This window comes from Rattus norvegicus, chromosome X, assembly GCF_036323735.1.
Source record: "Rattus norvegicus strain BN/NHsdMcwi chromosome X, GRCr8, whole genome shotgun sequence".
Taxonomy (NCBI): Eukaryota; Metazoa; Chordata; class Mammalia; order Rodentia; family Muridae; genus Rattus; species Rattus norvegicus.
The window spans coordinates 120,142,440-120,158,250 of NC_086039.1; the positions used below are offsets into that span (position 1 = coordinate 120,142,440).

Consider the following 15,811-nt stretch of genomic DNA (forward strand, 5'->3'; position numbering starts at 1 on the left):
ACTAGAATTCCAGATGATTCTGCTAGTTTGTATTGATTTTATATGGTTCGTGGGAATTTGAACTAAGTTCCACATGCTTTCTTTCATGCCAATCACTTTTACCCGCAGAGCCATCTCTCCAGCCCTGATGTTTTGATTTTGATTTTTGTTTTTTCCATTTTTTTGCAGTATTAGAAATTGAACTCTGGACTTCCCAGAGAGACCTTCACATAGCAGACATTTTCTCACTCAGTTATACACTGTAGCCCCTTCATAATTTATTTTAGAGCAAATTTTATGAATCAACTGATATCCCTTGTATAACTGTACTGTTTACTGTTTTTTCTCATGCCCATTTACAAGAGGCATTTAAACAGTCAGGTGTGGTATTTGTTTCTATGGTATCATGAGGTATCATGGAGGTTTCAATTTGTCACCAGTGCATAAATATGTCTTATACAAAATACATTTCCAAAAGTAAATAAGATAATAGAGTTTTTAAAAGAATTGGTATTTCTCTTAATTATTGCTGTCCCAGAGAAATACAAAGGCCAATTGCCTTGTATTTGTTTTAAATTTCTGAATGTGTAAGGTAATTTTAAAAATTCCTCCCAGCCAGTCATGACTAAATATGTGCATAATCCCAACAAAAGAATTATGACTTTGAGGGGCTGGGGATTTAGCTCAGTGGTAGAGCGCTTACCTAGGAAGTGCAAGGCCCTGGGTTCGGTCCCCAGCTCCGAAAAAAAGAACCAAAAAAAAAAAAGAATTATGACTTTGAGCCAGACTGGCCTTTGTATATAGCAAGTTCTAGATCCCACTGAGCTACAGAAACAGAACTTTAAGAAGAAGAAAACAGAAAAGGAAGAAGGCAGAAAGGGAGGAGGAATAGAAGGTGAAATATTCTTCCCAAACTCATTTTGAGTTTTGATGTTCTCTATAGGAAGAATAATTTTGAAGCTATTTTAAATGCTAGAGTTTCAATATTCTTGTGGTGTTTTGAGATTTTCAATTCAAGTTGAAGATCACATGAATATTCTCAAATAAAATACTGAAAATATTGAAAAAACTTCCAAAGTCCTAACAGCATTTTCATAAGCAGATATTGATGATGCAGTAAAATTAGTTCTCCTGTAAATGGGGGAGAGGGACAAACTAAAGGCTTCTATGAACTTTCTTTCCATGTTTTATAGAGCCAACTTTTAAATAATGATGGTCACAACCCACTAATGAAAAAAGTATTTGATATTCACCTTGCTTTTCTTAAAAATGGACAATCTGAAGTGTCACTGAAGCATGTCTTTGCCTCATTGAGATCTTTCATCAGTAAGGTAAGAACAACTTGAAAGTGTTGGAGTTCCAGGGAAGATGGAGGACTGGGGATCATTGTGTTGACATCTACAAATAGCCAATAACTACCGCAGCCTTTGACAAGCATAGCATAGCAAAATAGATATAGAAGACTTGGCAAAGAATCCTCTAAAATCAGAACAGGCTTTCCCTTTTACCATCACACCTTCCATTTTCCGGAGGCCCTTTTCAGGGGTCTCTCTCTCTCTGTCTTAGTTAGGGTTTCTATTGCTACAAAAAACACCATGATCAAAAAGCATCTTGGAGAGGAAGGATTCAGCTTACACTTCCACAGTGTTGTTCATTATTGAAGAAAGTGAAGTAGAGCAGGATCTTGGAGACGGGAACTGATGCAGAGACCATGGAGGGATGCTGTTTACTGGATTGCTCCCCATTGCTTGCTTAGCTTGCTTTATAATAGAACCCAGGACCACCAGCTTAGGGGTAGCTCCACTCACAATGGGCTGGGCTCTACCTCATCAATCACTACTTAGGAAAATGCCTTACAGCTGGACTTAATTTATTATATTTTATTTACATTCCAACAGCAGTTTTCCCTCCCTTCTCTCCTCCAAGCTCCTCCCCACTCTACTCCTCCCGTATCTCTTCAGCAAAGGTCAGGCCTCCCCTGAATATCAACCAGCCATGACATATCAACTTGCAGTAAGACTAGGCACCTCCTTTCCTATGGGGAAAGGATTTCAAAGGCAGGCAACAGAGTCAGAGACGGGTCCTATCCCCACTGTTAGGAGTCCCACAAGATCAAGCTACATAATGGTTACATATGTACAGAGGGCCTAGATCAGTCTCAGGCAGGCCCCCTGGTTGATGGTTTAGTCTCAGTGAGCCACTGTGGACTCAGGTTAGTTGAGTCTGTGGGTTTTCTTGTGGTGTCCTTAACCCCACTGTACAGCCAGATCTTATGAAGGTATTTCTTCAAGTAACGTTCCCTCTTTCAGATAATTCTAGTTAGTGTGTCAAGTTGGCATAAGACTAGCCTGTATGCTCTACCTCTGCATCTTCTTTTCTCCCTCAAGATTCAACCCAGGACACCACATTTGTAGCCCCAATGTTATTTTAAAATTGTCAACTTCACCAATTTTTCTTTATCTTACTTTATCATATGGTGAGACTATCACAACACATACTGTACTAATGAAACATTAATCTTGCTTATTTGGAAAAAAGTCATGTGTAAGCCCTTTGAAAGCAGAAACTAATTTTTAGAACTCTGGGGTCTTATATAATATCTTGCAAACGAACCATAAGCAGCCAGTACATGATCAAAGAAACAAGTCCTACCTTTCATGGTATGGAAAACCGAAATTGGATAAATATGAAGGTTTAAAAGTTTTCTATTCTTTAATATACTTTAGGAATAAAGGAATCTATGGGGAATTGAGTTCTGTAGGAGCATGCTAGAATAAATGAATGGAAATACATTATAAAAAATTCATTTAACACTTACAATGTAGGTAGTTATTTTGTGAAATCCCGAGGGCTTACCATGCAATCAATGAAAAACATACACATAACTATACATACATGCTGCACCTTATCAAAGTTTCCCTTCAGTAGTGGTTGGTGGGGTTCGTATGGACTCACAAGGTACAAGTGAAAGTATAAATGGCAAGTAAATCAGTGTGTCGTCACCTTAAGAGCTAGACTTCATCTTTTAGGAAACAGGCGGGCATGGAAATGTTTTGAGCATGGAAGCAACACAATGTATAATAAAAGAGAATTGGTATGAGCAAGGGAAAGTAAAACTTTCTAAAGTTAGACATTGGGTGAGAAGCAGAGGCAGACAGATCTCTGAATTTAAGACCAGACTGGTCTATGTAGCAAGTTCCAGACCAGCCAGAGCTTCAGAGAAATATAGTAAACAACAAAGGGGTGAATAGAAGGAAGGAGTACAAAACATAGTACAAAATGATGTAAATAAAACATGTAAAAAAATAGATGAGGACCTGGAAAAAGGCACTGGTGTGTGGATATGCAGGTAGAATACATGTTAACAAGAATTTTTGGACTTTATCACCCGTTCACTGATAAAACATCAGCATCAAAGGGATACTGGAACTCACCAACTTCAGTCACTTACTGAGCTTCCTCTGGGAAGGATATAGAGGGAAAACAGAGATCAGGATCAGAACATTGGAGAAGGTAACACAGAAAGGGTTGAAACAGAAAACAGTAAAGGAGACAGGAGGAAACAGTGAAAGAGGTAGCCAATACAAAGAAAAAAAGAAAAAAAAAAACCACCAAGAATGGACAATGGACAATGTCACAGAAGCCAAAGGGGAACAGAGTATGGGCATCATCATGAGGTACAGAGTGTCAAGTGAGATGAAAGGGCACATTAGAACTGGCATTGAGGAATTTGCTCATGACTTTGGTCATTGTTCCTGTCACTAGTAATGTAAAAAAAAAAAAAAAAAGACTTATCGTAAGGATTAACTGCACACAGCTATGCCTGCCCTTAAATGTTTTAATACTAGAGTATCTTGTCTAGCAAGAGTCGATCTAATCCTGTGAAACTTTATGAGATTTCCCAATCTGTCTATCAGAAATCATTTGTTACACGCCTGTTGCTTGTCAAACACTGCACCTGCTATGAAGGTAAAACGATCAGATCAATTCCTGAAATGTGAATTAAAATTCACAGTTTCCAAGAGGCCATTTTGAATGGCTGACGCTCAAGCTTCAGAAGTCCTAAAAATATGGCCAATGTGCACTCAGAAGCAGCTTGCTTGTCTTTCCTTTCAAGAATAGAAGACTCTAATAAGCCCACACTAGATATACAGTTTATCTTCCCCAAAGCAGCAGGCTGAATACATTCTCAAAGCACCAAGCCTCTTGGTTGGTTTCAGAATTCAGTGACCACTTGAGCACTCTTTTTCTATGAAAAATATGTCTTAACTGACAGAGTAGAAAATGGACAGGTGTACATGAACACTTCACATAAACTCCATTTTGTGTAATAAAAAGCGATCAATTTCACCACTAGTGATTTTCTCAGCAGGTGGAAGTTTAGAACAGGAGCCATCACTCATCATTTCAGTCATTCAGTTGCTCAGCATGCCATCGATACTGTTCCTATTATGTTTTGGACTATCTTGGGCTCTTCTCAGATTGATAGCGTTTATGCCAAGTACCTCCATGTTACCTTCTATACTGACTTGACTTGTTCTATCATTGACAGATGCTTGTCTGTAGGATCTCAAGAACAGAGTGCTAGCCTCCTGCTGACTGGTTATCCTCTAAAGCTCCGAGCATAGTTTTAAGTGAGGCTTCAGTCAACACTTGACTATTTGGTGGATTTTATTCGTTTTTCAGATATTCATTTCTATTTTCCTTGTTTAGTTTCCCTCAGCCTTTTTCAAAGGAAGAGTGAACATGTGTGCTGCATTTTGCTATGAGGTTTTAAAGTGCTGTACTTCAAAGATTAGCTCAACCAGGAACGAGGCATCCGCACTTTTGTATCTTTTGATGAGAAACAACTTTGAGTATACAAAGAGGAAAACCTTTCTGAGGACACACTTGCAGGTAAGTACCAATCAACGCTCTTCTTGATTGTTTTCTCTTCGATCTACGACCTCCATCAAAATTAGTATCTATAGCTAGAAAGATAGCTAGCTCAGTTGGTAATGTACATGTTCATAGTGCATAAGCACCTAAATTTGGTCCAGAAAGCTGTGTATGGGGCTACAGGGACAGCTCAGTGGTTGGGAGCACGGATTGTTCATCCAGAGGACCTAGGTTTGATTCACAGCATCTATATGGCGGCTCACAACCACCTGTCACTCCAGCCCAGTGGATCTGATGTCCTCTTTTGGCCTCATCTGGTACTAGGCGTGTACAAGGTGTACAGTAGCATATACATACAGCTATCCACATACAGATAAATCATTTTTGTTTTAAAGCCAGGCATGGTAGTATGTACTTGTAACCCCAGAACTGATGGATGGGGACAGACCAAACCCTGGGGTTCTCTGACCAGCTAGCCTAACCTTATTTGGCAAATTCTAAGCCAGTGAGAGATCTAGCCCCCACCCCCAAATTAAGATAGACAGCATCTGAAGAATGGTTAAGCGCCACATGTAGGCATACATGTGCACCTGAAAATGTGTGTGTGTGCGCGTGTGCGCACGCACGCGCGCGTGCGTGCACGCATGCACCCACCTCTCACTCTGCTCCCCACAAAGAGCAACATTTATAGCTACTTCAAAACCTAAAGCAAGAGGATATCGTCTTCAGGTCTTACTTTGTCTAGAGAGTGAGGTCAGTGCCAGCTGGGGCAACATGAGAGACACTATCTCAAAACAAAAAGTGAAAAGAGACCTAAGGTTATAGCTATATAATAATATACTATAATTATTATATATTATACAACACAACATATATAATGCTTGCCTACTATGCACATGGCTCTGGGTTCTAGTCTCAGTACTGCAAAAGAAATCAATATCTGGATTTTCCTTTCTGTGCTATAGCTCAGACCATGTGGCTATCTGCCACTTGAAATGGGACTGGTCCAAACTGAGATGTGTCAGAAGTATAAAGACTAAGTACATTAAAAAAATAGAGCATTCTAAGTTGTCATATATTGTTTATATATTGAAATAATTTGTCAAATTTGGGGAGTAATTAAAATATATTAAAATAAATTTGTAGTTAGTAAGGTGACTCAGTGACTAAAAGTACTTACTGCAAAGCCTGATGACCTGAATTTGAGCACCAAAAACCAAACTCCTGAATGTTGTCCCCTAATATTCACATGTACATAAAGCAAGTGCCCATGCGACTCACATTCTCTTTTTCTTGCAGAAGGCTACTCTAGAGTGTAAGAATGTGTGCTCTAGTTCAGACTCCATGACAGTCTGCCATGGAGCACATAGCTTCCTTAGCCTCTCTGTACCTCAACTTCTTTAAATATGAAATAGGAGAAGCTCTCCTTCAGAATTTTTGTGAGGCTTAAGTAAGATGATTAAATAAGATCGTTCGATGATTAATGGCAGGTGATACAGGTTGTTTTGCATGCATCTGCTAAACCTTTATTTAACAATGAGAGATTGCCAAGCATGATGGCACATGCCTAAAATCCAAACAAGAGCTACAGGACAAGAAGTACCTGTCTCAAATAAGCAAAAATTAAAAAGAATTGACCTGGGAGTGCTAGCCTGCACCTGTATACTCTCATATACTTGAGATGCCAAGGCAAGCGGTCACAAGTTCAAGACCAGTCTTGCTAACACAGCAAGACCCTGTCTCAGAAAACAAACAAGCAATGGAATTAACCTCAAGATTTTGTGGAAATCACAAAATGTATAGAGATGACTATTTGCTTGTGCTCAACTCACGGACCAACTACCATACATGCTGTGTGACACTAGGCAAGTTACTTAATCTGGCTGAACCAGTTTGCTCATCTGTAAAATGAGACCAAGTGTTTGCCATCTTGTATGGTCATTAGTATGAGGGTGAAAATGAAATGCATACAGCAGCTGGCACCATTCGAGCACAGAGAACACACTGGGTGATAATTAGTATTCTCTAACATACTGATTAATTGATGAAACAACTCTAAACACAGTCTAAACACAGTTGGGATTTCTTGGCTCAGTAATCTACTTTGCAATATAGGAAATCTCTAGTTATGTATCTTCACTGCCTTGGTCGGTCCCATTAGAGCTCTTCAATAGGGAAAGGATTGTTGATAAGAACCTTTAGCCTGCAGTCCAAGCTATTGAAGAGACTGAAACAGGAAGGCAGAAGCAAGGTAGATGTTTGCCTGGGCACAGTATAGTGATACCTCTCCTCACCTCCCAAAGCAGGTTTTTTTAAAGCCATTTGAAAAAGATAACCTTTATTTCTTCCCACAGATAATCATTGCTGTAAGTCAACTGATAGCTGATGTAGCACTGAGTGGAGGATCGAGATTTCAGGAGTCTTTATTCATTATCAATAATTTTGCAAATAGCGACAGACCTATGAAGGTATGGAATAAACTCGAACCACTTTGGCTGGGATTGTGAGTTGGTGGCACTAACCGTGAACGGTGCCATGGGTTTGATCCCCAACACCAAAATAACAAATAAGAATACCTTAATTAAATAGGAGAGTTTATGTTCTTAAACTGTGGTGGAATTCTCAGTGACTCATGATGGAATGTATAGAATGTGAACTTTAAGAGTTGATGGCTTTTACTTACCACTGGATCTCTAACAATAATATTCAGCAGTAACTAAATCGATTTTTAAAATGTGTGTCTGTTAGTAATAAAATCTGTTGTTTTCTCTGCTTCATTTCTAAACTTGCCCAAAAAATAAATGTTTACTTTTCTTCTTAACAATTGTGACCATTTATAATACTGGGTAATTAAACACTGAGTTGGAAATTTGAGAAAAATCTCACTTGTTATTATGGCTAACAGATCCATTGCCAATAGATAAGAAGTGGAACAGACGACTTTCATTATTTGTTGGTTTTGTGACTTTCAAAAGTTAGGCTAACCAACTGTTGCTTGCTGTAATAGTCCAAAGCTGTCAGTCTTTAGTACCAATCCATCAGAATCAAACCTAGGATTCTGAGCACTACATGTTTAAAAACTAGGACGTTGTTAAAAAAAAAAAAAAAGAAAGAAAGAAAGAAAGAAAGAAAGAAAGAAAGAAAGAAAGAAAGAAAAATGCATCTCCTACTGTTGCCTGGAAAACAGGTCTTTAGTTCCTCCCGAGGGGATGAACTGTCCCCATTCTCAGGAAAGGTCATATTCTAGTATATTTGACAGTAGTGCAGGAAATCCTTTTCAAAAATTCAAAAGCTCACAGTCACAACATGCTTGATGTTTGGGACGTGTAGAATCTATGTACCAAAAAACCATTCCCATAGGAGTGTGCTTACAGGGAGCAAAACACTGAGTGGTGCCAGCGGCTCATAGGCTGGGAAAGTTTGCTTTCAAGCAGTGCTGTGGGTTTCCCAAGGGATCAGAATACACTTCAGCTAATCCCAGGAGCACAGAAGCAATGTGTACTATTTCAACTATTTTACTCCAAGAAGTTATGTTTCTAGTTGTTACCGTGCCCACTGCCATATTATACAGGTAGATTAGCACAGCGTTTTGCAAGTGAATGAGGCTGATGTTAGCTCTCTAGAAAAGAGCCCCTTTGCCTTCCCTTTACTCATTTGTGAATTAGTTTTATTGGCCAAGGTCACCTGTAGCCCTGTTACTATAAGGTAAGCCTTTCAGGAAGTAGAGTTTCTGTGAATGAGCACAAAGGGTTTAGATGCATCTAATAATTATTTTTAAAGCAGACAAAAAGTCAGAACAGTATATTATATTCCTATTAAGTTCCCTAACCATGTACTTGCCCTATCCCTATCTTGGGGTCAGAAACACTGTGAGAGGTTAACGTTCTCTTTAACCTCTCTGGAGTATGATGTTACTCATAAGCTCTCATCTGTGGAAAGTTGGCAGCAGAGTTTTCACTGAGGTGTGCGTTATAGTCAGTGGGCAGGATAGGCACACTTCTATCACGGGAGATTGCCCACAGAGCACCAGCCCTGGAGCCAGATTGCCTAATAGAGGTCCTGTCTCCATGACTTGCCAACCAAGAGATGTTGACTCAGCTTCTCAACTGCTCTGTGCCTCAGTTTGCCCATTGGTGGAAATGCATGAGAAGGCTACTTAATTAAAACATAAAGCACCCAGATCGGTACCTGGTACCTATGTGCTGTCAATCATTTTCAATTACGGTGACAAGTAAACCAAACATGTAGATAATTCATAATGAAAGCCGGATAGTCTGACCCTCCAAAGATCATGTTTTTATGGGCTTTGAGTATATTGCCAAAAGCTTTAATTTTTTTTAAATAACTAATTAAAACCCCTTTAGACTTGCCACATGGAATACAGTATTAGCAACTGTTAACAAGAAGTAGAAACCATACTATAGTCACCAGATTTGGATGTTCATGCTTCAATCCTTTTGATAATACTGTTAAATATGTGGGTTTTTTGTTTTCTTTTGTTTTGAAATTAGGCAACTGCTTTTCCCACAGAAGTGAAAGATTTGACCAAGAGGATCCGCACCGTTCTTATGGCCACTGCCCAAATGAAGGAGCATGAGAAAGACCCTGAAATGCTAATTGATCTCCAGTACAGCTTAGCTAAATCTTATGCCAGCACACCAGAGCTGAGGAAAACATGGCTTGACAGCATGGCCAAAATTCATATTAAAAATGGAGATTTTTCTGAGGTGACTACTTAAAATTTTGCTCCCACTGGGACTCTTCAAACTCCTTTGAACACATTCTGACACTTCTGTCTTTGTCATCCACTTCTAGGCTGCAATGTGTTATGTCCATGTAGCAGCTCTGGTTGCAGAATTTCTTCATCGAAAGAGTAAGTAAGACCTTTCTGTTCTGAGATGGGAGGACACTCGGTTGGCAAAATAATCTTTATCTTTGCAGTGTACAGTTGTGAATGGGAAGGAATTGAGCTCTTAAAAATATGTTTACCTTCAGCCTCATTCAATGCTAAACAGACGTTGTTATAAAAGAAGACTGGATTGCTCATTTTGGCTTTGGCTTCTGTGGGAGGTTACAAGAATAAGTTAAATATTACACGGCTGGGCTTCATGCCCAGTGTTTATTTCCCAAGACTATCTCCCTGGATGACTGCCACAAATTCAATTCTTCTTGGGGCCTAAGAGAAGCTCTGCACAATACAGACAGATTGCTTCTTTCCCCTCCTCATCCTTAACTTCACCAACTGCGAATGGACTAGGTATCGAGAGCTATTTTTATGCAGTGACACCTGAGTATTAAAGGGAATCAAGCCCTTGAAGGACATCCACAGCTATGCATTCATAATTCAGAGATCAGGCTGAAAGCTTCTCCATCCCCAAATAATTTGCTGAATTTTATAACTACTCAAATAGCAAAGCAATTGAGTAAGGTTTAAAAGTTAATTAGTAGTGGCGATTGCAATCAAGACATCTGCTATCTATCACAATGAGGTCAAAATGAAAGCAACTTAAAGGAGTCAGAGTATGTGGGCTTTGGGACTATGGGGACACAAGGTTTTTTTGATTTATTATATTTTTTTGCTTTGTTTTGTTTTTAATCTCTGGAATTTCTGTGTTTTTCATTTCACATGTAGACTAATGGGAATTGTGGAGATTCTTCCCCAAAATGACTGTAGTAATTAAACTATGCATTTGTGTCATTTAAGTTTGGGGAAAGGAGTAGGATTTCATACAGTCCAAGCAAACCTAAGACTTGCATGTATCGGAGGACAACCTTGAACTTCTGCTCTTCCTGCCTCTAGCTCCTGGGACTACACGCATGCACCACCACGCTCAGTTCATGCAGTGTTGGAGATCAAGCCCAGAAGTTTGTGAATGCTAAAGCAAGAAAGCATAACACTACTACTGGAGCAACATTTTTAGCATTTTACTTATGTTTTAAATTGACAGTGAAATTCTTCTGAATAATCTGTTTATAAATTGTTATACTCAGCTAGGGATTGTGGGGTCCATAATCCCAACACATTGAGGCTAAGGCAGGAAAACTGCCACAAATCCAAGGCACCCTGGGGTACATGGTGAATTCCAAGTCAGGGTGTACTACAAAGTATGAACCTGAAGTAGAGTCCCAGACTCATTAAGAATTATTAAGAATTAACTCTCTAGATTTTGAAAATACATAATTATATTAGAGATTCTTCCTGAGAATCTTGTTTTACAAGTACAAAGACTTTATATTAAACAAAAAATAAGAATGATTTATCATAAGAAAGCAAAGCAAAAAATAGTCTATTTCTATTCTTTCCTTTTAGTCTATATATTGTTTTCATTTTCTCCTGGGGGGAGTGGGTCTGGGGATTGATAAAATGGCTACAAGCATGATTAGCAAATGCTTGAAGACCAAGCTGTACAGGCAGTCCCTAAAAGTAGTTCTGATGGAGAAAGAATTGATTAAAGTGAGACTCATTTCATCTTTTTCAATTAGAACACTGATGTTTGTCAAGTTGCCCTAAAAATAAAAATCAAAGTTGCGCACCTGGAATTCCATACCCATCGACAAATGTGAGGTTCTTAAATACCATTCTGTGGTTTTAAATGCTTTCCAGAGAAACTGGCTTCCTGTTACCCCAGCTTTCTAATTAGTGAGCACCTGAAATATGAGTTCCAGGCCTATTAAGAATAAACCCTTTCAATATAGATAATTATATTAGAAGTTCTTCCCAAGAATCTTGTTTTATTCACGTGTATAAAGACCTTCAGACCAAGAATGATTTGTCTCCACTAGCCAGTCCTTAAGTTTAGAAGGACTATTTCTTGCTCCAGTTATTTCAGCATTAGGCAGCTACTTAATCAGCAATCTGTCCTGTCTTAACAAGTGGATGTCGCCCAAACTTGTTATTAAAGTAGTTCATAATATTCTTAAGGTTCTTTCAAATTTATCTCTCATTAACCTCAAAGAGCTAAGGAGGGGAAAATGATGTCTTACCCTTTAAACAAAAAAAAGTTAAATGTGAGTGCTGTTTCTATATCTATTTATGAGTGCTGTCCATTTTTGAACCCGTAGAATTCAACTATCTTAATGTAGAAAACCTTATTCTAAAAGGACAGCAGTAGTAAAAATCCTCAGGGTTTTTCCACCTTAGCTTTAATGATTCAAGTAAAAAAATAAAAAAGGAATCCAAAACAGCTTTTTTCAATTAGCTGCTTAAACTATGAGAGTGGTATCAAGATACATAGTTAATCTAAACCAGTTAAGTATACTATAAAAATATTCCTAATGAAAATAGACTAAAAAGCTACCTAGCTGATACATTGTAAGCAAATGTTCTATCATGTAGACTTTGGAAAACAAAAACAAATTTTCTTCTAGCTGGTGGTTTCCTGGCCCCCAGGGACAACCACTATCCAGTGTGAGAACTCTGCAACCCAGCAGGATTTAAAAAGTCTAAAAAAGACTTGAATCTTTAAGCAAAATATGCTTTAAATGACATTTAGCGATGATCCTCAAGACACACTAGAACTTACCTGTTTTCAATTAATTGTCCATTGATACAGAAGAGTGTTCACATTGTAAAGCCCTGACAGCTATGTGGCACCAAAAAATTGTTTTCTGTCATTTCAAAGTACTCTACTTGCAGCTCATCTCATCCAGCACTTCTCTCCCTCCCTCTGGGATGGAACTCAGGATGGCGTACATAGTACACAAGTCCTTCTGGCCCCGCAGCCATTTCTCTTGAAGTGCACTATAAAAATATTCTTAATCATGATGGAATAGAATGCTAATTAGCTGACATATTGGAACCAAATGTTCTATCATTTAGACTTTCTTTTAATAAAAATAAAGTTTGTTCTGTCCAGTAGTTTCCTGGCCCCAAGGGGTGTCAGCTTAAGTGAAGGACCACAGTGCTGGAATCTTGTTTCGGGCACTGGAGTGGCAGGAAAAGAGAAAGGAGGAAGCCGGGAGTGGCAGCTCATGCCTGTAATTGCAGTGTGCAGGAGTGGAAGGGTTAGAAGTTTGAGGCCAGACTGGCCCACACAGTACCAGCTATGGTCTGATATCTCATCTTATTCCTGCCCCTCCCCATAGAAAAAGAAGAAATAAAAGAAAATGAAAGTGGAAGGAGGTCTGTGATTGACCCTGATCCCACCCCACCCTCTGACAGGCCCTTGCTCTTTGTACCAGAGATAACCTTACAGATAGATTCTCAGGCTTTTCCCTTGCCCAAGTCAAGTGGAAGCAGTGATAATGGAGGCTTTGCTGTGTTACTCTTTCTTGTTCTCAAATAGAAGATCCAAGACAAGTCAGAATTTCTAGATCTCATTCTCTAAAGCCTAGACTTTGGCATTCTTCTCTCTTTTCCTGAGAGAGGGCACAACACTTTTTTCCCCGGGGAAGACAAGAGTCAAGTTTTCTGCATTCTTGTACCACCACATAGCATCCTCGTTCAGCAAAACTTTTGGGTCTTCATATTCTCCCATAAGCCTAAGAAATGTGATTTCCTCCTCTTATAGAGTCTCTTTTTCTCATTCCTTATAGGGTAATGCTGCTTCCATTCCCATGTCTTTGTACCCAGTGTCATATAGCTAAAATTTCACAAAGTACTTCATTCCCTTATTTGTTCCTAGTTCCAGCTTCCCCCTTTGTGCTCACCCCTCAGGATCTTACCTCTAACTCCTCTGGCTGCCAGTCATTTTTATCAAGGATTGGCACTACAATCCCATCCTCCAGAATCCTACTCACCGTTTTCACTGGGTCACTTGGAATAAGTGTTTGTACCTTCCTGGACTGTTCCCATGTTTATTTCTCTAGAATGACATATGGGAATGTAAAAGCTATAGCTAATGAAGCAGTGAGATTGAGATTCCATGTCAAAACCGGGTGGAGTGTACCTCAGCCACATCTCAGCGCTTGGGAGGAAGAGACAGGAGGATGGTTATAAATTTGATGCCAGCCATATCTGAAATGTGCCTTTGTTCCCCTCTAAATCACAAGATCCTAGAAAACGCAGACTGTAGGAAAACCATTTGATTTTCTCCACCTAGATTCTCACTCCACGATAACAATTTTGGTCACAGTTATAAAAGCTCTTTTCAGCTACAGTTTAAGCCCCACTTCCCAGGCTTCAGGAAGTTACACTGATAGACTTACTTAGCAATGATAATTAATTTAGTCCTTCTTATACACTAAGCTCTATTCCAAACATGTGTTCAGGTAATTCTCACAAACCTCTATTATTATTCTTGTTATCACAGTAGTGGTGGTAGTAATGATGATGAAGAAACTTTATAAAGACTAGAGAGACAAACATCCAAATTCATGTAATGACACAATGCTAGAGTCAGAGTCGTCTAAATTTCAAATCTATGGTTTTTTTTTAAAGTCCCATTCAATTTCTCCAACGGTGGTTTATCTCTGCCATCTGTTTCACTTCCTGTCTGTCATATAAATCCTAGGCTAGGCTCTTCCAATAACTGACTGACTTCTCGTTCCAACTCTACGTGAAATTTAAACACTAGAAATGATTACCAAAGGTCATCCAGGGGTTACCCAGAAAGTGTCCACCCTCTTGTCTAGATAATATGTACAGAGCAAATGTAGAAAAGATAAGCATTTTCTATATTTTTATACTAGGAAATCATCTACACCAGCCATTGAAGATAGTGCACCAAATCCACAATTCACTTATAATGAATTTGACTTCACTTTGTGCAAGAGGAAGAACCATAGAATATAATAAATCTGAGTAACATATGAAATTACTTTTACAGCTGAAACATGTACTTATGACTTTGACCCACTTCTATTATTAAAAATAGCATGTCCTTTTAAGGGTGTCTGTTATTGACCAAACTTTTTTTGTAATAAAGACTCCATTTCTGGTTTTCCACACAGAATTATTCCCTAGCGGATGTTCAGCATTCAAGAAAATTACTCCCAATATAGATGAAGAAGGCGCCATGAAGGAAGATGCTGGAATGATGGATGTTCATTACAGTGAAGTAAGGTCCCAGGGCATCATCGTTTATAGACATTTCCCATTTCAAAATTTATTTATATTAAATTACTAGATCTGGCTTAAATTTGAAAATGACTAAAGGTTGGTGAGCTTTAAGTAATCAATCTGTCTAGGCAAAGGAATTCTGTTGGCAGGGTAGAATCTTGTCTCAGTAACTCTTCCCATTATCTTGTTTTAAAATACAATATTTAGAGGGCTGGAAAGATGGCTTAGTGGTTAAGAGCATTTGTTCTTTCGGGGACCCAGACTTGATTCTCAGCACTCACATGGTGGTTCATAGCCACCTTTAACTCCAGTTTCAGGGAATCCGACTCCCTCTTCTTGCCTTCATGAACATCATACACTCCAGTGGTATACCTATGTACATGTAGGCAAAATAGTCATAAATAAAATGAATAAAAGTTACTTTAACCTGGGTTCGGTCCCCAGCTCCGGAAAAAAAAAAGTTACTTTAACCTACAATATTAACCATCTTTATACCATGATCTCTGTGACCAGGTCCCACCTAGCATATGAAAAATGACTCCAGAAAACTAGAGTTAAAATTGTCTTTTACTTAAAAATAGGCAAAATATTTGTAACAAAATAGCAGGAATGAAGTGTCCTGCTCCCTACTTCAGATAGATAGAAAACAGCTTCACTTGTTCATCAGTAAAGATCTGTTAAGCACCAACATAGGATCAAGCCTACAGACTTGGAGATAAAAGGACTGTAAAATAATGAACTATGATCTCCAAGTTCTGCTCTGGAGATAGCCATTGAAATAATATAGGTGTGCGATATGAAAAGTCAGAGGTATAAGGCAAGGAAGATTAACATGGTTGTGATATGAGAGGTGAATTTCAGGTGACTAGATAGAGACTGGAGGTGGAGGCAGGGAGAAGGCCAGTCTTATTGTCTAGATGTGTGGCAACTATGTCATAAACCACAATAGTAAAA

At 38.8% G+C, this 15,811-nt stretch overlaps 1 protein-coding gene across 3 annotated transcripts in view; it reads left to right on the forward strand.

The window, feature by feature from the left end:
• Dock11 (dedicator of cytokinesis 11) overlaps window positions 1–15,811 on the forward strand; it is a 183,121-nt gene that overhangs the window by 144,917 nt on the left and 22,393 nt on the right. For all 3 annotated transcript variants that reach the window (XM_017602037.3, XM_006257453.5, NM_001191760.1), the window contains 6 exons: window positions 1,173–1,310; window positions 4,693–4,875; window positions 7,212–7,325; window positions 9,369–9,584; window positions 9,673–9,730; window positions 14,749–14,855. In XM_017602037.3, coding sequence (XP_017457526.1) covers window positions 1,173–1,310; window positions 4,693–4,875; window positions 7,212–7,325; window positions 9,369–9,584; window positions 9,673–9,730; window positions 14,749–14,855 — 816 coding nt within the window. The remainder of the gene's footprint in view (window positions 1–1,172; window positions 1,311–4,692; window positions 4,876–7,211; window positions 7,326–9,368; window positions 9,585–9,672; window positions 9,731–14,748; window positions 14,856–15,811) is intronic.